This window comes from Calypte anna, chromosome 1 (assembly GCF_003957555.1).
Source record: "Calypte anna isolate BGI_N300 chromosome 1, bCalAnn1_v1.p, whole genome shotgun sequence".
NCBI lineage: Eukaryota > Metazoa > Chordata > Aves > Apodiformes > Trochilidae > Calypte > Calypte anna.
The window spans coordinates 75257643-75281263 of NC_044244.1; the positions used below are offsets into that span (position 1 = coordinate 75257643).

At 40.2% G+C, this 23621-nt stretch overlaps 1 protein-coding gene across 1 annotated transcript in view; it reads left to right on the forward strand.

Annotated features, from left to right (window-relative positions):
• The window catches only part of GUCA1C (guanylate cyclase activator 1C), a 34763-nt gene extending 25027 nt beyond the window's left edge, over positions 1–9736 (forward strand). The window contains exons 2-4 of the mRNA XM_030461325.1: positions 2404–2553; positions 5259–5346; positions 9606–9736. Of these exons, the coding sequence (XP_030317185.1) occupies positions 2404–2553; positions 5259–5346; positions 9606–9736 (369 nt within the window). The remainder of the gene's footprint in view (positions 1–2403; positions 2554–5258; positions 5347–9605) is intronic.
• The last annotated feature ends 13885 nt before the right edge of the window (positions 9737–23621 follow it).

The window sequence follows — 23621 nt, forward strand, 5'->3', positions numbered from 1 at the left end:
AGGACCTACCTAGATACTTGTACCATGAATGGTTATAAGCAGCAGAAGGTTAAATTAGCACAGCAATACTTTTTAGTAACACCATAACACGTTTATTGTATTATTTGTTGTACTCATAGAAACACAGGATGATCTTCATAGGTTACTGTTACTATTTCTGTCATTATTTAATGTACTATTCTGAGGCTCTTGGATGCTACTGTAAAAAGCACAGTATTTTTCTTTGTCTGAGAAAGGTCTGTGTATGCTTAACAAGATCACTATAGCCTTCTGTATCTCATAAATGTTTTATTTTCTACCTATGATGTATGTTCTTGGTACAGAAAGGAAAAACAGTACAATTCTCATCAGTGATTTTTATGAAATGCTTCTGGTTCCACATCATGTAGATAAACATGTCAGCCTTTTCAGTATTTCTCTTCCTGGTGCACCAGCTGCTGAGCTGAACGTGTCCCCTTGTGGGCTTTGCATGGCTTCAGAATGTGGCTGGGGTCTTCCTGCCAACTCCAACTTCTCTCAGGTGATTTCTGAGGTGGGACTTCTTTGACTGTGGCCTTGGATCCATTCCTGGTTGGGACAGACCAAACGATCAGAATGACATACCCAAACACATTGAGCTGATGATTACATTGTCCAGATTTCTGGCATCTCATCAGGGCAACAACAGCAACACCAAGATACAGGTAGAAAGTAAAAAAAATACTGTTTTCCAAAATCTAAAGTGAAATGTAAGGGAGAAAGAAGAAAATCTGATCATGGCCACCCAGCAGGCCTAAAATTTGTAGTTTCAATAACTAGTATGAAATGCAATAAAAACGCAATGTGAAATGCATCTGACCACATTCTTAATAGATCTATCAAATCAGATGGTAGGAACATAATCGGAAAGATAAACCTTGCCCTCCAGGAAAATACTTGTTGAGATGCTTCTTGAAATAATACTTTCAAAACTGAAATTCCAGCTGCTGTGCCAAAAAGAAGCATTAAGTTTGTGATATGTGATGTGTCATTTTTTGGTAAAGCATCTGCTATTAATACTGGGCCTAACCTTGTTTGAAAACTACATGCAGTTACTGCCAAATTTCATTTCAGCCCAGTGGCTGAATGGTCTCTTTGCTACTGCTGCATTTGCTGTCATTGCAGGGTAAATCCAGCAACCACACAGAACCTGCACGGAACACCTGTGAAGCAGTGTCCAGTCTCCACAATTTATGCACCCATCATTTCTCTGTGTACATTGAATCCAGTGTGTCTGAAAGATTGGATTCATCTCTTAGGTGCCACTCTGCCAAACATCCTTGCACAGAAATCAAAACAAGAACCAAAAGTACAGCAATGAGCCAACCTGCACCTTTATAAGACATCCTTTCCTTTAGGCTAGTCCAGCCTCAAGGACATATCAGTTCCAGTTGATTGCAAAACCTCAACAGACAAGACTTTTCTTGATACATGACAGTAAAAATAAGTAACATACTAAACCTACTAGATATTCATCCAGCCCTCTCAATCACAGGCCATCTGAAGCTGATGGCAGTATTTCCAAGGTTTTATAAGCAACTGGATTCTGACCAAAGTAAAGACCATGACATTTAATTTACCAGATGTTAACTCTTTTTATATGCACATGAGAAACAGCTGGAGCAAGTATTCTCTAAATTCAGCAACTGTTTCTTCCATCCTCACCACAGTTTTACAGCATCACAGGCTTGGACCACCTGACCATGGAGGTCTGTCCCTGACAGGTTTCCATCATCAGCTTCAGAGAAAGAAGCAAAAAATATCGAATTAAATTGACCTGAAAGGGCCTTTCCCTATGAATATCATCACAAACGTCTCTATTTAGAAACTAGTTTATGACTTGAAGACTTTCTTTCTTATGCAAATGCATTCATCAGAGAGACAGGATGTTTATGTAGGTAAACCACAGTACCTGGGGTTCATGCCAGGTTATTGGTTACCATGTGTAACACTTACTACATGATCTATCAGATGAGTAACACCTGGAGCAGCTCTGTTGCACTGGAAGTCATCCATAGTTCTGCAGTACCCATAGGAATATAAGCAACTCTGCTGTAGAACATCTCTTTAATACCAATTCAGATCTCCCAGACTTACCTTTTTCACATGTGGAAGTCTACCAAAAAAAATTGTTTATTCCCTGCCCCCAGCTTTTAGGGGAGAAAAAAACCTGCCTGTGCTAACCTCCTTTTCTACAGTGCTACCAGCTGAGTGCATCCTTTTTAAACACCACAGAAGATTTCTGTTAATGTTCTTGACAAATCAGTGTGCATCATAGTGAATTTGATGAGCCATAGCTGTGAAATTGCTAGAATGAACAGAAAAGCAATGTTGTTAAAAAGGTTGTTGGTTTTTTTTCATTTTTTCTCTTTTTCTCTCTCTTAGGATGGATTTATAGACTTCTTAGAGTTCATAGCTGCAATAAACTTGGTTATACGAGGGAAAATTGACCAAAAATTGAAATGGTATTTTAAGCTATATGATGCTGATGGAAATGGATGTATCGACAAAAAAGAACTATTAAGCATATTCTCGGTAAGCAAGTTATGACCAATATCTATAGCATCTGATATAGTGCACTGCCCCTGAAACAGTGGTGTATCATGTGTTGTAAATGAATAATCTGTATTTTACCCGATGTCTTACAATTGTAAAACTAGAACTGTTTTTGCTAGTGACATTCCTGCTGTTAGTTTCTTGCCCGTTGAAGTAAAGTAGTGTTTTTCTTTAAAGCATTATTCTACAGATATAATGCTTTACTGAAAATGAAAACCTGGAGAAACAGTAGAAACATTACTGTGATAAACTAGACTATAAGGGAGGGTGTCACTGAAGCAGCATAATGAACAAAAGAGCTGGATTACATGTGTCTGTGCCAGTCCATTATGGAAAACTGGCTTCTCAAGGTGAACAATACAGATGTCAACAAAATATTCCAGTATTTTAATTTTTTTAATGCTTTTTTATTTGTTTACTACAAATGCCATTGTCCCTATTTTAAAATTAAGTTGGGGAAATTTGCCATTAAACCATGCAGTAACATTTGGATAGAAATATTTCACAGACTTTTGCAGAAAATGGGTATATTTCAAACCCATAAAACCAAAGCAGTGCAATTCATTCTTTAAAATTATTTCTGTATTTTTCAAATTGCTCTAGTAACATATTTTGCACTTCAGCAGCTGCTCTCATCTAAAAGGTATTAGAGGGTTCCTTGAAAATATGAATGACTTCAACTGCTCCCCTAAATGTGTGAGACTCATTACAGAGCAAGGTTTTGCTGCAGGGAGCATAAAATCTAAATAGGTATTTAATGTCATAATAAACAAGGAATGGATTTTACCTGGATTCTGTATTACTGCTGATTAGTAGCTGTAAGAAACCTTGAAGAGCTGCTGCCCAAATTAAAAGGAATTGGAGCCAGATGGAGCCACAGGGTCAGACAACTAAAGTTGATATATCACCTTCTAAAGAGCAGCTTGCTAAAGGTAGAAGAGGCTGCATCTTGTAGATTTCTCCTCAATTAAGACTGAAGACATCTTTCTTTTGCAGATATTCTCCATAATTTTTCACCCAGAGGCCATGAGATGACTGTGTTTGTACTTGGGCTTTAACTGAAAAGTGAATTAAAATCCTTCTAATGTAAAGAAGAATTCCTTTTCATCTTACCTGGTTTTAAAACCAGTTTAAACCTCTGTGTGCTTTCTTCTCTTACAAAGTACAAGAACTCTAATTTAAGCCTGCTTAAGTCATTTGACCTAGTCTAGATTAAAATCAGTAGGCTCTCAACAAAAAGAAAAATATAGGCTCACTATGGGCCCTTCTTACACAAAGCACTAGTAAATAAGAAATGTTTTACTAATAAATAAAAGTATTTACTAGTAAATAAGTAAATGTTTCATATCTGAAACTTTTAAACCACAGAAGTCCTATTAAAACTTCATCTGTCCCCACAGCTATGCAAACTTTGGACCAGCAGATTATTATCACCCATCAAAATTGCTTCCAGACAACCATCTCAATGGCTTTTGACAGTCCAGTTATTGTTATTATTTAAGGTGATTTTGTAGCAGTCAGTGATTCACGTACTTCAGGGCTGATTACTTTAGTCTTACCACAACAAATCTAACTGCAGTAGAGCTATAAGTGTCTTCTGAAGATTGCATCAGGGTCAGACATATAAACAACCAAAAGTATCTAAAGTATGAATTAGTAATGCAAACAAGTTTATGTACCTATTTTTGTAATATTCTGTCTGCTTTTTGCAGCTAGTTTGTACAAAGTAAAATGAAGTCAGTGATCATCAAGAATTCCACATCAGTGCTGAATAGGCTTAACTTACACTGTATTAAAATACAATGAGTTCTAATATTATATCAGGAATACTCAAAGAAACAGCTGGCAAGTATGGTGAATTATCTTATACAATATTGTTCATTTCAAGGTGCATAAAAACAAATTCTATGCTATACCCATTGTGGAACATATATTCATATGCATTTACAAATAGATATGCACCCATCTCAGTCACTAACTGGGATTTTGAGCTTGAATTCAACTCTGTAAATATATGCTTGTTACTTCTGAACCACTGGCTGTTGACATATAGGCTTATATTGATCCTGAAGGATCACCATAATGCAAAAGTTACTATCTCAGTGGATGCAATACCATTTTGCAAAAAATATTAACTTATACCTTTACTCCAGATATTAGGTCCCTTTTCCACAGGAAAAAGTAAAAGGAAGACTTCTGGTTTTCCATGGAGGACAAGCAAATTCTGCCAACTGCTGGTCTGACTTTATTTGTTATTACTAAGTTAAACATGTTCTAGTAGAACAGTTATTTAGGAATTCTCCTCATGTGCTTTCAGCTGTGAAAAACAATACTATATTTAAAGCACACAGACTATAGGGCACTCTTGGAAGACACAGAGCTCTCAAGGGCCAGATAAAAATGCTGATGTGAAATCTGAAGAGTATTGCAGAGCAGAGGTGCCACAAGGTTTCAGAAGACCTTCAGAGATATGGAAATTAGTCTGTAATCTTCAAGCTGTGTTATGTTAATTAAATTTCCAGTCCTCATTACTGAAGATTTACTTGAAGTAGCTATTTATTTAGCAGTTTTTAAAGGGCTTGTGAACCTAAGGGCTGCCTTGCAACTGCTGCAGTTGCCAGTGTACTGTTTTCACAACTTGATGGAAAAAAGTCTGAAAGAACTTTCTATATTTCTATCTCCAGGCTATCCAGGCTATAAATGGCTACTCCAGCATGAGTGCTGAAGAGTTCACAAACATTATATTTCAGAAGATAGATGTGAACAATGACGGTAAGAATCCAGGGGGTTTTTGGCACTGGCAGGGATTTTCCTCCATAAGGAAGTGTGGGATCAAGATGGGAGCTGAGCACACTACTGAAGATCTGACTGGTTTAGATTAACTGGAATCCTGAATCTGTTCTTCTTTACCCAAGTTACTCCATTTTTACAGTGAAATCAACTGATTCTGTTAAGCTGACATAAGAATTACAGCAGGGACTAAAACCTAGAGGTCTTGCACTGTTCATCCAAAAAAAAAAGGTTGCACAACAAAAGGAAAGCGAAATAGAGAGGGGTTGGCTTAATCCACCTAAAATGGATAAGAAAACCAGCTAAGACACATGGTTGCACATGCTCTGGAATGTTCTAAAGATTGGACAGCATATTGGGCGTCCCTCAAAGGCTGATTGTTAACACATAGAATCATAGAATTGGCTGGGTTGGAAGGGACCTCAGAGATCAAGTCCAACCCTTGAACCACTGTTGTGGTTGCTAGACTATGGCACTGAGTGCCACATCCAGTCTCTTTTTAAATATCTCCAGGGATGGAGAATCCACTACTTCCCTGGGCAGCCCATTCCAATGCCTGATCACCCTCTCAGTAAAGAAATTCTTTCTAATGTCCAACCTAAACTTCCCCTGGCACAACTTAAGACCATGTTCTCTTGTCTTGCTGAGAGTTGCCTGGGAAAAGAGACCAACCCCCCCCCCCTGGCTACACCCTCCTTTCAGGGAGTTGTAGAGAGTGATTAGGTCTCCCCTGGGCCTTCTCTTCTCCAGGCTGAACACCCCCAGCTCCCTCAGCCTCTCCTCATAGGGTCTGTGCTTAAGTCCCTTCACCAGCCTGGTTGCCCTCCTTTGGACCCGCTCCAGGACCTCAATCTCCTTCCTGAACTGAGAGGCCCAGAACTGGACACAGTACTCGAGGTGTGGCCTCACCAGGGCTGAGTACAGGGGCAGAATCCCTTCCCTGGACCTGCTGGCGACGCTGTTCCTGATACAGGCCAGGATGCCATTGGTCTTCTTGGCCACCTGGGCACACTGCTGGCTCATGTTCAGCTTCCTGTCAATCCAGACTCCCAGGTCCCTTTCTGCCTGGCTGCTCTCAGCCCAGCCTGGAGCTCCCCATGGGGTTGTTGTGGCCAAAGTGCAGGACCTGGCACTTGGCCATGTTGAACCTCATCCCGTTGGAATCAGCCCAACTCTCCAGTCTGTCCAGGTCCCTCTGCAGAGCCCTCCTGCCTTCCAGCTGATCCACACTCCCCCCCAGCTTAGTGTCATCTGCAAATTTGCTGATGATGGACTCAATCCCCTCATCTAGATCATCAATGAAGATATTGAACAGAACTGGGCCCAACACTGATCCCTGGGGGACACCACTAGTGACCGGCTGCCAACTGGATGCAGCCCCATTCAGCACCACTCTCTGGGCCCGGCCCTCCAGCCAGGACAGGCCCAGGATGGTGCCGAGGCCCTGCTGGGCGATGAGGCCCTGCCGGACCATGGGGCCCTGTTGGGCCATGGCCTGCCTGCTGCTTGCCTGCCGCCTGCCCGCCTCCGAGCCCGTGGTGGTGATGTCGGTGGACGTGAGCAGCGAGTCGATGAAGATGGCCATCATCAAGCCTGGTGTGCCTATGGAGATCGTCCTCAACAAGGAGTCACGAAGGAAAACATGATAAGAAACATGCTACTGTTTATTCTCAGGATATGTGGATTAAGCTAATTGGGCTTGAATTTGGAAACAAAAACTTTAATTCATTGATTCAGAGTTGTTTCTAATGGAAAACTTGCCACATATGAATGTCTTCCCTCATACTTCTAATCATAAAGATCCTCCTTCCACTGGGGATTACCTTTTAAATCAATTACTCCAATCTTTGGTAAATGAGGAATATTAGGAAAGCATTGCAAGCAAAATCAGATCTTGGACAGAGACAGATCTCTTTTTTTTTTTTTTTTTTTTTGTTCATTTTTTTTGTTCTTACTAGCAGTATCAAGGTTACTTTTTAAAAATAGCTGATTTTGATATATAATCAGAGTATAAGCAATAATCTTCTGATGCATGTGAATAACTTGTAGACAATTTTTCCCCCACTTGCTTGGCCCATCTTTTGGGTGAAGGAAAATTACCAAAGGATTCCAAATAACATATAGTAACATTCTAGAATCAAATCAAAATTTTATGATTATTTGTACTTTGATCCCTGCTTTGACCATATTGGCCATGACCATATGCAGTCTAGCATCTCAGCTAGATTATCAGCTGAAAAAATTACTTTTGTCTCTTATGTTTTAGCAGTGAAATGCCAGAACATTAATTATTCAGAATTATCTTCATAAAATAACCATTTCAACTCCTTTCCATAGCTAGTTTTTTTGAAAATAGCTTCAAAGAAGCAGGACTAGCTTCACATCAGGGACAGGTCAAATTTCACCAAGTTTACCTTAAACTATCCCTGTAGCTTCTAATTAAATGGAAGAGCAAATAGGCAAATAAGTTGCAATGTCCTTCTTCACATTAAAATACAAGAAACAATCCTGTGATTATAAGGAGCAATTCTTAAACCAAATCTCCTGATGGCTTTGCAATTTATTCTCATTAGCTCAAAGAAATCTGAGACCCATCACAGTCGCAGCAAGTCTGGGCATATCACATCTCACTGGTAACTGCAGTGGGGTTTGTATGCTTCCAACCTGATATTGGTAGCTTTGAAATATACAGGCTGGGATCAAGAGGAGAAAAAGACCAGCTGACATGGTAAAAACAGGAAAATGATGCAGCGTGTCCATCTGACAAGTCCAGGAACATCATCCAACCAAGGCTAAGGCAATACAAAGGGAAGGAGATGGAAAATAAGAAGAGTGGCTGGGATAGAAGGAGAGATTGGAGGAAGTGAGAGGACACAGACCAGCATACAAAGTCAGCTTGCTCTGTCTCTGCTCCCTGGATGATTTTATAAATGTCCCTGGGGTTGAAAGAGGAGACACAAACATCCTCAGGGCACTGCACACCAGCTCCTGGAGTGGGTCTTACTCCTCTCACTGAAGCCTAAGCTTCTGCCAAATAGCATCTTTGCATAGTCTGTATATGAGCCTGTTCACCAGTGCAGTGAGGAGCCATATGACTAAAGAGGAAGCAGCCTTTACTGCCTATAGGTAGAAAGTGGGTTTTGCATCTTTCATGTGATGATTATTTTCCTTTTTCACATCAGAGGGGGTTTCCAAGGTTGCCACAAAGAAAAAACAAAACACAAAAAACCTCCAGGGAGCACTTAAGTACAAAAATAGCCAGCGTTGTATAGCTAAGCATTCACCAGAAGTGCACAAAACTTGAATTGCTGCTCCCCTGCAACCTGAGGCATCCAGTCATCCAACTATCTTCTTCTTTGCAAGGCTTCTTGTCATTTCTTATTTCAGTGAGAAATCTTTCGTTGTTGTGATTTTAACAAGAAACTTCACTATCAGAGGAAACAATCAAGCTATTCCTATTAGAATAAGTTCTGTTTTCCCTTCCAGAGAAAAACAGTATAACTGGAATAACTTGTAACCAGAGAATTGTGTACCCTCCTCTGTACCATGCAAGCAGACATGTGTCTGGGACTGGCCTTTGCTTTTGCTGATAGGGAAGAGAGGAGGAAAAGAGGAAGAATACTATTGCTCCTCCGAAAAAAAAAATAAATAAATTAACTGTCTCACAACTTGCAAGGTTTTACCTGACTTTGATGTAAGCCCCAAAAAATCATGCTCTAAATGACCATTTCTATTCCTCGGAAGAATTTTTCTAGTTGAACTACTTAACTGATTTTTTTTTTTTACTACATCTTATCATGACTCAAAATGATGCTAGTAGTCAACAAAGGAAGTATGCCTGGTAATCCTCAGCAAACTATACCTTAATCTCTGTTAAAACCAGCTGTAAGATAAATTCCAGTCAGCTCAGTGAAAAGTGGTTCTCACATCTGAATTTAGCCTTGATACAGGTTTCATCAGTGCCCTTTCTTATATATTTCCGTCACCACAGACATGAAAACTTACAGTTGTTTTAGACTGCTGTGAAAGGTGTGCTTGATCTCTTTTAAGAGAAAAAAGCAAGTCTGAGTTCTAGAATCCGATGCTAAGAGGGAAAACATTAGAAAATATTCTGCCTTTATTTGTCCATCAGCAGAGATGAACCTTCCTGAAGGGTTCAACCTGGCATGAATGGTCTTGCATTGGGCTGAGAGCGATTGCTGGTTTCCCTGGTTCCTAAGGAGTATCTGATTTCCTTTCAGGGGAACTGACTTTAGAAGAATTTATGAATGGTGTGGAAAGTGATGACTACCTAATGGAATTGATTACACAAAGTTTTGACCTTTCCAACGTGCTCAAAGTGATACAGAACGGCAGGAGGCACAGCGTTTGAAGCAATGGATGTGTCATTTGTGTCGTCGTTTCAAGGAAGATAATATTGAACACATTCAGAGAGCTTGATGTCATCAAAGCCTGCCCAGGCAATACTGAGCAGCCTGCTGCTTCAGGAGTGACAATTTCCAACGTTGACTCCGTACCTGGTTTTCTTTATCCTTTCTCCTGTTAATAACTGTGGCAGCCACAGAACACAAACCTTTGTCCACATGACAGAAAAGCTACTTGATGCAGTAAAAATAACTTTCTTCTCTACGAACGCTGTTCAGAGTAATCAATAAAACAATGAAAATACTAAAGAATGCAACCTTTCTAGAAGACACAGAGTTTATTAATAAATTTCTTCCTTTAAATATGGGCTCTTCAACCTGCTATCTAAAATGTGGACATAAACTTGTGGACTGGATTCCACCTGGATCAATTAAGAACGAAGACTGGTTTGCATTAACTTAACACTTGCTCTAATAGGCACTCAAAATTGCAATAGGTTCTCTCAGAAACACCTCAGTAAATTTAATATTCCTGAGATGTGCATCCTTTTTGACAGGCTGTCTACCATTCTTGGTTTTATTATATCTGTAAATTAAGATGATGTGATGTTTTGATGGTTTTGGCAGGGTTCAGCTACTATTCTTTCAAATTAACCTTTTATAGGAGTGCTGGACTGAAATTTTATTATCACTGTGGAGTAAAAATCGAAGTTCAAAAAATAGCTAAAACCAAATAATTTTGTAAGCAGTCTGTTTTCCCAGAGATTCGTGTCCTTTGACTTGTATGTTCTCCTTTTGGGAAACAATTTGTTTTCACTGAGCTCTTTGCCACAGCTCCATTAGACAAAAGGTAAGAGGTATTGTGACTTGTCCCTGGCTGATGGGACTGCTGGCTTCTGCCAAACACACTGTTTAACAGCTGAAGTCCTCCGGACTTTTCCTGACAGGGAGTCATAATTTAGGTATCTTTGGCCTGCCCAGATACCTGAATGAAAACTTTTGTTAATTTAATCTCCTTGCGACTTCTGCAGTCTTTTAAACTGGGCTGCAGTTGTCTCTGAATGTTGTAGATGTCAGGAGTGCAGGGAGGGCATTCACCAATGGCATGATCACATATGCCTCATTTTTTTTAAGGAAACCAGGCTAGCAACAACTCAACCTTACTTTATAAATAACAAGATTAATTCTGTGAGCTGAAGTGGAACTGCATGAACTGTCTGCAAAGGGAAAATTATAGTTGTCTCTGACTCTGTTGGGATTGATTCTCTCTCAAGTCTGCAACAAGTTTTAGCAAATTACTACATTATATCATAAGTTCTCCTTGGCTGACAGTGCCCTGCAGGCATCACACAAATATTAGTTACTGTTAGAAGCATCAGCTTTATGTAAAATAATTTGTGCAAAGATCAGTGCAGGTTGAATGAAACTGTTATTAAGACTTCAATATAAAAATATTTTTCTTCCAAATTTATTTCAAATCTACGTCCATTTGCACAAGAAATGTGCTACATCTTCTGCAATTTTTATCCCAGGTACTGTTTTGATCAGTGCACTATACTAAAAGTATGCAGCATGCATCGTTTGACATTATAAACTGTTCTGACATTATAGTTCTGACATTTGAATCCTTTATATCCTTTCCAAAAAAAAAAAAAAAAAAAAAAAGAAAAAAAAAAAAAAGAGTGATGTATGAGATTGGTGGTGGTTTTAAGTTCATGTATTTATTCATCATTGACACATTCATATGTCATTGTCAGTATCAGTTTTCTCACATTCAGACTTCAAAAAAATCCCTTAATCTAACACTTGCATTGAGATCCTGTGAAGGTGGTGTCCTTCAGAACTGGCTGTAAAATACTTAAAATAAAATGGTCCAATCTAAGCATGGGAACAGCTATGTTTTGGATTTTTGCTTTTAAACTAATGAAGTTATGGACTTTAAAAAATTACTGCTATCTATGTACACAGGCTTTTTTTTTTATAAAGGGGTTTCAAAGAGAGTATTTCCATTTAGCCTTGCCTGTTTAATGGTAATTATATGCACTGAATTACCAATTCAGGAAAAGTGTTGTGTTGCATTAAACAAATTATGTATGTAAGGTAAATTCTTAACCCTTTTTTGTTAAGCTAAATTTTCAAGGAGTGGCTGACATATTCATTTTCCACACTTTATTTGAACAGAAACCTCTGTAATTAAGAAGCAAGTATCTTTGCTATTTAATGTAGACACTCTGGGACATAATTTCCAGAGATATTTACCTACAGTAACTCCACATGTGTTTGGGATTAGCCATAAGATCCTAACTGGTTTTTACACACTGATTAACATAAATTTCCTTTAACTACTAAAGCATCACTTGACACACAGCTGCTTGAGATAAATGTATTATGGACAGAATTTTCTATCCGTCTCATTATTCTAAATTTGTCAGCTGGTCTTTTATCAGTAACATCAAGGGGCACAGGGAAAAACTTGAGTTTGACTCCCCAAAGTCTTGGTCTAACCCAACGTGAAGTTGTTATGGTGGAGGTGCTTTGTAGTCATGAAGGTACATTGTAAGTTGATCTGACTATCAAAAAGCTTATTGATAGTTTAATAGGCAGAAGAGAAGGAAAAAGGGTGGCTAATATATATATATATATATATATATATATATGGTATAGCTTATGCTATACCATACCCCTTATCAAACCCACCGTGGTTCAGGTGTGATGCTGAGCTGCTGATCCTGAGGACTGCCAGAACCTACAGTAATGCTTTTGCTTCAAAGCCCCACATGGGAGAGAAAAAATATAGCACATGCTCTCAAGCAGTGTCTTTGTCAACAAGATTGATGCAGGTGCCACCTGTGACTGTCTGGAGAAGCTGAGCTGCCTATATCATCATCACAGGGGGGTAGGTATTAATTAAGATAGATTTGTACTGAGAATGGATAATGATTTTGTCACCACAGTCACCTTGGAAAGAAACACGTTTCGAATTCACTCTGTGCAGCTGGGTGAGCTTTGCTAATCAGTGGGGTAATAGAAGCTCTTTTACTGGTAAGAAATTCTTATGACTTTATATACTTCTTATTGCATTCAAACAGTGTAACAGTTCTCATACAATTCAATTGCCTTAAAATTCCCTCCTTTTCTTTGCTGTTCACTCAACATGCTAGGAAAATAAATAGGTATTTTTTCTTCTCAGAAAGTATCCAAAGTTGCAAGCAAATTGCCTTTTCTTATAGATATGAAATTGCTTAAGCATTTACAGGCATGATTAAACCTTACATGCCATAGTTACGTATCCCTAACAAAGTAGGAGGATATCTTGCTGTGGAGTGGAAAAGATCTCACTTAATTTTTTACCTTACATAAGATTATTTGTACTATACAGACCATAACAGCTAAATATTCAACTAAATATTCAAAGTTTGGGTTTCCTCTGTGCATGGACCTACATCTATTTACTTGATACTGGCTCAACATTTTTCACATGGAATGATTTCTAGAAGTCATGCAGGATTACAGAAATGGCTGAAGATACCAGGGAGGGATTCTTTAACACCGTTTTAAAAACCACTACTAAATACAGTAGAATGTTTGAAAAATAGGAAATGCATGTAGCTTTATACTGTACTTTTTGACCTGCCCTTATTAGAAAGCTGAAGGAGAAAACAGCTTAACTGTGTGGTTTTAACATGGCAAAATCTATCTGACTTCAGCTTTTAAGAGCACTGTCCCAAGTAACAAGCATAGTGACACATCTGTGGCTGGAACTGGCTCTTCTTTCCAGTCCCTGCCCAACCTTTCTGCATCATCAATGTTCCTACATCAACAACCAGGCTCTGGTGAACCCTGACTTTATTTTCCAGTAACCTGATAACTTCTGATCTAGGAAAGGAGCCACTGCTTCTGGTGATGCACATAGCAGGTAGGAAACTTTTCCCTTCTACAGCCCAAGTGGAACACGGAGAGAAAGACAAAACTCCAGCTTTGAATGAACATATATGGATCAACTTGAAGTGGTATCTTATGCTTAGGCCTGCACTGATTTTTGCCTTCCAGCAGCCATGTGAGAGAAGATTCAGACATCAAAGGTAACCTAGCTGACAAAGAACATTGTTCTAAGTTTTTTCTACAAATACGTAATTTTTCTTTCCACCTTCCCTGCTGTAGAACTGAAAGAGAATTTAAGGCAGCTCACTACAGAGTTGTTACGATGCTTACAAACAGCACTGTAATGAAGCACAAGCTTTTGAGTTTCTAAACTATCAAAAACTACTGGCTGCAGTTTCAGTGCCTAGTTACTTTTAGAAGGCCTGAACTTCTCATCTCATTTAAAATTGCACTGCTTACAAAAAGAGTTGAATAATCTGTGTCCTGTGCAGAGAGTGGCAGGGAGGACAGGAGTGAGCCAAAAAGACCATGGGAGAAAAAAAGAAAAGACAAAGGGAATCTATAGTGTGACAATTTATGGTCCTAAGGGACATGCTCTAGAGGAAAAGCTAAATATCAAAGTATGGAAAAGAAGAAAAGAGGAGGCTAAGGTTAGGGAAGAAGCATGCTCATGTTGTAACTGTCCTGTTGTTGAGCTGGGCAACAACAAAAGGACCATGCAGCTGCTCCCTCCCCCATCAGGGGATGGTGAGGAGGAAATCCACCCAGAACCTTGTGGGTCAAGACAAGGGCAAGGAGTTTATTGCTCAAATACCAAGGGAACGAACCACTCAAGATGTCTCCTGCTTCTTCACAGAGATTGTTCAACAGCCCAGCAAGACAACCTCTTGTTGTTCATCTCTTTATTGTGGTCATTAGCTGTTCAGGTTAGTAAGGTGCCAATAGGTGTGCTGCCATGCAGAATTTTGCATGCTGTGGAAAACTGGTTACTTAGGAAACAGTAATTTCTTCCCTCACAGGTCACTGAAGATCCTCTGAATAGCAATAATACTCAAGGACTGTTTTTCACGACTGAGTCTGAGCAACTGATCTGAAGATAAAAAGGTTAGTATTCCATTCTCCTATCCCATGAACCACAGTTTTCTGGCTTTTTGCATATACACAGTAATTATTAAACTCCACCTTTCTTAGAAAGCTCAAGGCATGACAAATCAATGTGGTCTTACAGGCTGTTTGTGGTCCCTAGTAAGTGAGTGATCCCACTGACTGCAACCCAACAGTAACATCTGAAGAATATATCAATATATTTGAAGAACATATCAAATTATTGATTCATCAGGAATCTTCAACTTTCATGCTGCACAGTATTCCTGTGGGCTACTGCAGAAGGGTGTAGGCAATGAATTAAATAAGTGTTGGGAAAGTACTTAAAAAAAAGAAAAAAGTAATATATTATCACCACAATCGTTTTCCTTTTAAAAATTAATTAAATATTAATGGAAAGGATTGACACAGTTTTGAGTGTGTCAAAAAGAAACTAAACTCCCATAAGGCTTCAGGCACAGATTTTTATTCTTAGGATCCTTTTACATGTTCCTTCCATTCCTGTCCCCAAAGCAATAAAAATTATGGGTATTACTAGCAGCATACCTCTGGCACATGGCCTTAATGGTTCTAGACAATGTGGGAAGAATTTGCACCTTTTCTTCTTTTTTCATTTAAATTACAAATATTTGACAAAGCGCTTCTATCTTGAGAATTTCAAAACACAGCTCACTTTTAAAGAGCTATTAACGTTGAGAGGAAAAGTTGAACATTTGCAATTAAACAGGTTTTTATTGTTCTTTTATTATACTTCAGGTGCTTATATCAAAACAGGATCCTAACTCCCTAACCTTCATTTATTTCTTAATTAGGTTGTTCTTCCCTTTAATATCCTGTACACTATCTCAGCTTCTAACAGCAGTGTCATCTAACAATCAACTTCTGGTGAAGATCATAATAATTGTCATCTTCTAAGTGATGCAATGACTTCCAATAACAGTCCATAGTGAGCATCAAACAGTATGCAAAACACAAACTGCAATTTATGACTAGAACTACCTCCAAACAGGATATTTTTCAGTTTTCCAGGAACATCTGAGCTCTTCCCTAGAAGAGCTTCCCTAGAATGTCAAAGTGCACACGAAAACAAAAATCACACAAAAAATCCAAGCTTTTTATTTACCAGATAGTTTTCTTCTAAGTATCTAAGCCAGTGAGATTCCCAAGCACCCAAGTTTAGGAGCTGACTTTCATCAGACAGTCAGTGGAAAGAGGAAGCTCTTGGAGTGGTAGGTTGGAACATGAGAACCACTTTCTATGTGAATAATATGGCAAAATAAAGGCAGAGTGCTTCTCCCCACAAAAGGGAAGCTCCAAAAATGCTGTGTTCCCCATGCCAGGCTTAGTAAATAACTCTGGAGAACACAGTTCAAAATCTTAACTTAGTACTTCTTCATGCATTTCTTGTGGAGAGCACATTTGTGCCCACTCAGCTACAGGATGTGTTTTGCTCTCAGCTTCTCTGCCTCCTGCTCAGAAAAGTGCCAAGTGCTGCCAGGTCTCTGAGGAGAAGGCAGATGTCACAACAGGCAAGCAGCTATTCCCAGGACTTAGGTGAAGTGCTGACCGATGACCTGGAGACAGCCCAAAGCCAGGGTGGACATGTAAAAAACTACTCTCCTGCAGATACAAAAATTAGGTTTTAATGGTTCAACAAATAAACTATACCATTTCATATGGAAGATAAATCCTCAAAGCAAAATCCATCCAGCTCACCTTCCACTCCTCCTCTTCTCCCCCTCCACATCCCCAGGTTTCTCCCAGAAGTGGTGATCACTAAGTATGTTTGTGGCAAGGCAATGTGCTGTGGGAGTTAAGCAATGTTTTATGTGATGAGCAAGCAGATCAGGTATGAAAGCAGGATTGTGAGTTGTTTGTCCCTCTTTTGGCCTGCTTGTGGCTGAGGTTGTTGGTATTTGGGAGGGGTTTTTCCCCTTCAAATTCTTTCTGCTTTCTTCTACTGCTCCAAAGTACTAGTGGAACCTTGAGGGAGAGGGAGTCAGACCCTGAGAAAAAGCAGGAGAGGCCAGATAAAAATGGTTTTCCAGCATCTGGGGAGTAGCTTTGTGCTAGAGAAAACTGTTTACTCACACATGTGTTATTCTGCTGATTTTGATTTCTTCCAGTTCTGTTTTACATTGACATTCAAGGTACACTGAAAAGATGAACTTTCCTGTGTACTGGAAAGATATAATAAAGCATTTTTTCCTGTGTATCTAAACCAGAGACATCTGGAAATGAGAGCCATGGCTCAAGGAGGCCTTGCGACACTGTTCCCATGACAAGGCCCTGCTTATCAGGCTGAGAGAAGCATTTCACATATTGTGGTAATCTGCAGTAAAAATTGTCACAGATGGTGTTAGTTAGTGTTTGTGGAGTTTATGGGATTAGTATTTGGCTACAGATCTATCTCCACGTGTTTCTGAGTTACCAAAAAAAAAAAAAAAAAGTGCAGAGACGAGAAGCCTGAATAAACACAGTTTTTTCTTAAGGAAGGTTTTGTTGAGAATCATTTTCAGTATAACCTCTCCAGTAGTATGGTGACTAGACTTAGTGAGCTATATCAGCTCTAAAAGAATCCTAATCTATAACTGTCAATTATTCCTGATAATCATTTTTTTCCCCCACATGTATGGTATCACTTCGAAGACAAGAGGAAAAAGAGATACCCTGGACCAACAGCTTCTTTGCTCCCTCCCAGCACCCATTTCCTTGCCAGGATGATCTTGCCCCCTACTTATAAGGGGTAAGTCTGTAAGACCTGTAAATCTATATCCACCTTACTAAACCTTCTCTAAATGCAGAGAAATGTCTAACCAACTAAACATTAACCTTGTGCATCATAAGAGTAACACAGAAATTTGTGCAAAACAAAACCTCCTTTTTTATATAAATTATTTGGGTGTATTTTGCCAAAAGGCAGACCTAAACTTTCAGTATAACCAAGCATAATGATAAGTGATACTCTAAATATTAGGTTAAGTGATGGGGAGCACAGCATCCAACTTGTCAAAGCAATCTAGGGGGTAGAGGTAGCTAGGGGTGCTGGACAATGTGTGAAGGACCAGAGTATAGCACTGTAGACTGGAAACATGTCTTTGAATGGATTATTTTTATGTATAGATGCCATTTGGAAGCATTGTCAGGGCTTGTGTAGCAGCTGTTGCTGTAGCTATGGGTACTCTACTACAAACCCTTGAGTGTTAGATGCCAGACAGGACCCATGGTGCCTCAGGTGCCACAGGTACCTCGGGACACAAGAGCTCTGCAGAGCACTGTGCTCTGCACTTGTCCCTTGGACTATTTCCTTCCCAGATAAATTGAGAAAGGAATTGGTCCAAATCTCCCAGTTGTATTTTTTTCTTTCATGGGAGTTGATGTAGTTTCTCCTTGTTGTCCTGAGAAAAGGTCCTGCAAGCATGTGCACAGTCTGCTTTTATTGATTGTTAAAGAAAGTTCCTCTTACCCCTGCTCCTAATTGTATCCATCTCCATACAAGCTGCTCCCATAGATAAATCCTAATTTTTTAATTTTCTACCCAACACTTTGCTACCAAGTCTTTCTCCATCCCCTTTGATTTCTCTTTTTCAACTCAATCTTTCAGTCAGCTTCACACAGACCCCATTTTAATTTTCATGCCTTCTTCACATTTATTTTCTGACTTCCTTGAAGAGTCCAGAGAAGAAGAGTAGGGGGCATGAAAGAGGAAGATGAGAAATTCATAACTCCAACCACTAAGGCAGCTTCCCTTTGTACCTCGGAAGCAACAAGCCACCTGAAGAAAATTGAAGCCTACATTTCCAAATAGGCTAAACTCCTCACTTTGTGAGGTTCACAGTCAGAAGTCAGAGGACAGGGACAAGCAAGGCCCTCTGTATAGCTGTGCTGCCTACTGAGCCCATTCACAGCCAGGAATAATTATGAGACTTTTAATGAGGGGAGGATGCCAAGCACACCTCATTTTGAGTAGGATCTAAGCATACAGCACACAGGTGTACATCTCATGTAACTGATGTAGCCAGGTACCCGCTATACAAAAATCCTTGAGATCAAAGCAGCAAGTTTCAGGGCTCCCAGGTGTGTAGAGGGGGAATCCATGCCCTGCAGAACCCTGCCACTCTTGCTAATGCTACAGGCACAGCTATTTGGGAACCAGCTGATATACTGCTGACCCTGCTATGTTCACATCTTCCCTTGCAGGAGGACCCAGCCACACTGGACTTCCATACAGCTTGCCTCAGAGGTAAGAGAAGCAGAAATGGGGAAATAATAGCAAGGGCATAGCTCTATTTTCTTTTTATTCTCCCCAGCAGCAAGTTGAGCTTAGAAAGGTGCAAATCATCACAACTGCAGGCCAGAAAAAAAACATTTCCTGTTTTCTCCCAGCAAGCACTAACTTCTGTGTTCTTAAACCACATACAGCTTCTATAAGCAGACACTGCCACAACACTCTTGCCCAAATATGCCACTCTGAAAACCACCTTTCCCTGCATACAGCACCTTTTTCTCTGCATGCAGCAGTCCTCTCAGCAACTGCAAGTGTTTACTTATGAGCAGTTTTCTAATAATGACCTGGGTACATCCTTCTAACAAAACTCATATTTTCTAGCTGAGGAACCACTATAATTTCATCTGGTTCAAGCAACCAGGCATATGTTGTTGAACCATGCGGACCAAGTAGTTATTTTGACCACTTCAAAAATACCTCGTGGGCTAACTCTGGCTTGCCCAGCTCTTTGTCAAACAACTGCAAATGAGAAACAGTCAAAAAATCACAGCTTGTTTACGCATAATTTGTGCATTAACAGTAGGAAGAGACATGCATCTCAGCTAAATAGTTTACAATGAATAATTCTACCAGTCAGCACAGATGCATGGTGTTGGGAGTTGCAGAACATTATGGAAATGTATCTTCAGTCTTCAGGAGATGGGAGCATTTTAATTCCTGGCACTGAAGGCAGGCTTGAATGCGAATATGATTAAACTTTTATAACTGCTTGATGCTTTCTTGGCTCAATCAATATTCTCTTCAATAAGCCCTTGGCCTGTTTCAGAAGCACTGCCAATATTTGTTGTTGAGTAAATGTGGTTTTATTTTTCACTTCCACTGATCTGATCAACGGAATGACATTGATCTCAACGAGCTCTGTGTTCAAACATTCTAAAACAATTTAATTTGCTCATGCAGGACAGAGGCTAGGTAGCTCTGCTGATTACAGCACATCTTTTAGTGGCCTGTTACAGATGAATATGCTTTGATATTACCTCCAATGTATCTGACTGCAATAATTCATTTCTGCAAGCTGGCAGGAATGGATAGGGTCACACAGAATGGTTGACTTCTTTCTTTCAAAGGAAGATCTAGAGGGACTTGACAGGCAGTCATGCATTCCTCAGGACTGGCATAATGGGGATAGACCCTGAGCCTTCCATCTTGCTGCGTGTGACAGCACTCAGGGCAAGTGGATATGATTATTTAGATATTAATATTGTCAAGGCATGTTAGATTAGAATTTAGGATGTGCCTACAGCCTATTCACCAATCTGCCAATGGCATGTTTATAACCTTGGGCAAATCACTTAGCTCTGTGCCTTGGGCATTCTCTCAAGCAAGGTTAATAATTCTTACCATATTTTGTGGAACAGTTTGAGTTCTATGCAAGAGAAGTGTGATGTTACTGTTGAGTAGTGGCACTTTGTTCAGCACTTGGGTGACACTCAGTTCTTTGCCAGTCCAGGCAGGAGCTACTACAAAATGTCAAAGAGTGAAAGGTTTGGAGCAAAAACATTCCAGACAGCTACAGCTGATGCTGAGAAATTGGGAAAAGTGGTAATTAGTGAAAGGAGCAAGACCTGCAAGTTCCTTTCAAGGAGGTTCTCATTCTTTGTTTCAATGGTAGTACAGTCTTACTAGCTCTGATTGCTGGGCTTTCTGCCCTCAGTCCTCAATGACAAAAAAGTGAATTTTTTTCTCACTTCTTCAGTTCCATATGTGATAAAAAAGAAGACTGGCCATTTCAAGGTAATATCTATCCTGGCAATTTCTTGTTCCTCTATTCATAGACATGGTGATTGAACTTTGGACCTACCTCTCTAAATGAGCTTGCAGTTGGACATATTTCAGTGAATAGAAATCTTCAGATGTAACCAGGTTTTGTGAGATGAACCCCATCAGCAGTCCAGCCCCCACATGCTCCCAAGGGGGACTAAGGAGAGAATAGGAAGAGCAAATGAGCGAAAACTCATAAACCACTCTCCCCCTCTGTTCTTCTCTTGTGAGGCCCCACCTGGAGTGCTGTGTCCAGTTCTGGAGTCCCCAGCATAAAAAGGACATGGGGATGTTGGAGTGAGCCCAGACAAGGGCCACAAAGATGATCCAAAGGCTGAAGCACCTCTCCTATGAAAACAGGCTGAGACAGTTGGGATTATTCAGCCTGGAGAAGAGAAGGCTCCGGAGAGACCTTATGGCTGCCTTCCAGTAGCTAAACAGCGCCTACAGGAAAGCTGGAGATGGACTTTTTAGGAGGGTGTGTAGTGATAGGACAAGGGTGAATGACTTTAAACTGGGAGAGAATAGATTAGGATTAGATATTAGGAAGAAGCTCCTAATGAGGGTGTTAAGACAGTGGCATAGGTTTCCCAGGGAATTGTGGCTGCCCCCTCCCTGGTAGTGTTCAAGGCCAGGCTGGATGGGGCTTGGAGCAACCTGGTCTGGTGGGAGGTGTCCCTGCCCATGGCAGGGGAGTTGGAACTGCGTGATCTTTAAGGTCTCTTCCATCCTAAACCATCATATGATTCTTCTTTCTCTACCCCAGCTTTTATTGCTGAGCCTGACACTTTATGGTATGGAGCATCCCATGGGTCAATTTGGGTCAGGGGTCCTGTTGTGTTTCCTCCCAACTTCTTGCACAGCCCCAGCCTGCTTGTAGTCACTGAAGTGGTGGAGGGGGGAAGAGAAAACCTTGTGCTTGCGAGCCATGCTCAGCAATAGCCAAATAATTAATGTCTCGGGAAAACTGTTTAGTTACAAACCCAGAAAACAGCACCACAGGGCTGCTATGAAGCAAGTTAGCTCTGTCCTGGCCAGACCCAGTACACCAGGAAAGAAATTAAAGCAACCAAGTCCCATTTGGGCTGAGGACTGATTAGTCTGGAACTGATTAAATTATTTCCCTACAAAATTAAATATGCCTTTAAACAACTGAGGGCATTAAACAACCTTCAGAGAAACAGTGATCCAGCAAGGGCAGTCTTAGAGCCTGTTCTGATTCCCAGCAGGCTGGGACAAAATGTTTGGAAGTAGGGAGATAAATAATGTTACACAGCCTAGGACTGTGTCTGAGAGCTAGGCAAAATATTTAGCTTAACAGGCAAGATTTTTGATGGCTTCCTGATGGCCAACTGTGGTTGGTTTTGTTGGGTTGGGGTTTGGTTTTTTTTTTGCTTTGTTTTTATGTTTTATATAAGTGGAGTTACAGAGGGGTTGGGTGTGTTTAATTACGATAAGGTTTGAGAGCAGTTGTCTGCTGAACAGAAACTCACACAGGGACTGCCTTATGGAAATGAATGAATTTGTGACTTTGGACAGAGCTGTGAGTAATGAGGAGTGAAACAGCACTTTCTGTCCTACCCCTAGGAGGGCAGAGAAGGCAGGGAGCCTCGCAGAGGTGATTGTACACAGTGATGCAGCAGCACTTGGTCTGAGGTGACTAATTCACTATTTCCCTGGAATGCTCATGCTCACAAGCAGCCATCTCTTCTACATGATTACAACTATTCCCTCCACACTTCCCAGTGGTTTTTCACAGCCTCTGAATCTCTGATTATAGTCACTGTGTTGACACAAGCTGAGCTGTGCAAGAGCTTCTGGAAGCAAGCAGACACTTTATGCTATCATACTCCCTTGTTGAAAGAGTGAGAGCAGCATGGAATTCAGAAGAAATATACTGAAGAGAGATGAGTTTGTCATTTTTCAATAGTCCATGTGATGTTTTGGCTCTATCTGAAGATCAACATTTACAGAAAATAGATGTGTATATTGCTTTTTATGTGGTTCTTCAGAGGTTGCTTTTAGAAAATGATTTACTGCTCCAGAGGCCTACATACTCATAGATGTCAACTGACTGGAAAGAGTCCAAAGGAGAATAGTAAAAATGATCACTTAGTGCAGACACTTTTGTTTATAAAAAAGTGTTTAAAACATTAAAGGGATAAAATGCAGCTTGAGGGTTGACTAACTGATGAGCTAGAGAGGACACAGCCCTCTCCAAACATGAAAAAGACCCATGAGTAAAATAATTACATATGGCAGTGTACCACAGGATAAGCAACACCACACGCAACCCAGTCCTAGAAATCATCCTTCTATAAGCCAAACTAAGCAGAGATTAAATCCTCTACCAAACATTTCTGCATAGACCTCCTTAACCAAATTGCAGAAGATTCAGAGCTTGGACACAACAGACTAGCTTCACAGGAACTAAAGTTTTCTTCTTAGGACATCCATGTTTCTGCAAGAAAATGGCACAATCTTCATTGTTTACTTAGTAAGATTTAAAATATGCTGGCTGTCACCATAGCACAGGAAGTTTCCTGCTGACATCAGTATTGCCCTTTCCCAGTGGCAGTGCAAAACTGAGAACTTTCCCAAGGTCAAAGCCTCGGAAATCTGGCTGTGTACAGCCCTTAGGACCAGGACATACTCATCTCTCCACTGGTACTGTCCATGACCCATGTTTTCTCATGGCACACAGAACAATTATATCTCTACAGCCCAGCCACCCCCCCTCACAGGAGGACTGCAAACCACTTCTTCAACTTATTTGTGACTTCATAAGTAGTTTTATTGATTTATTAAGTATCTTTATTGCAGTAGAACCTAAGACAAGGACTTTGTTTTGCTACGTG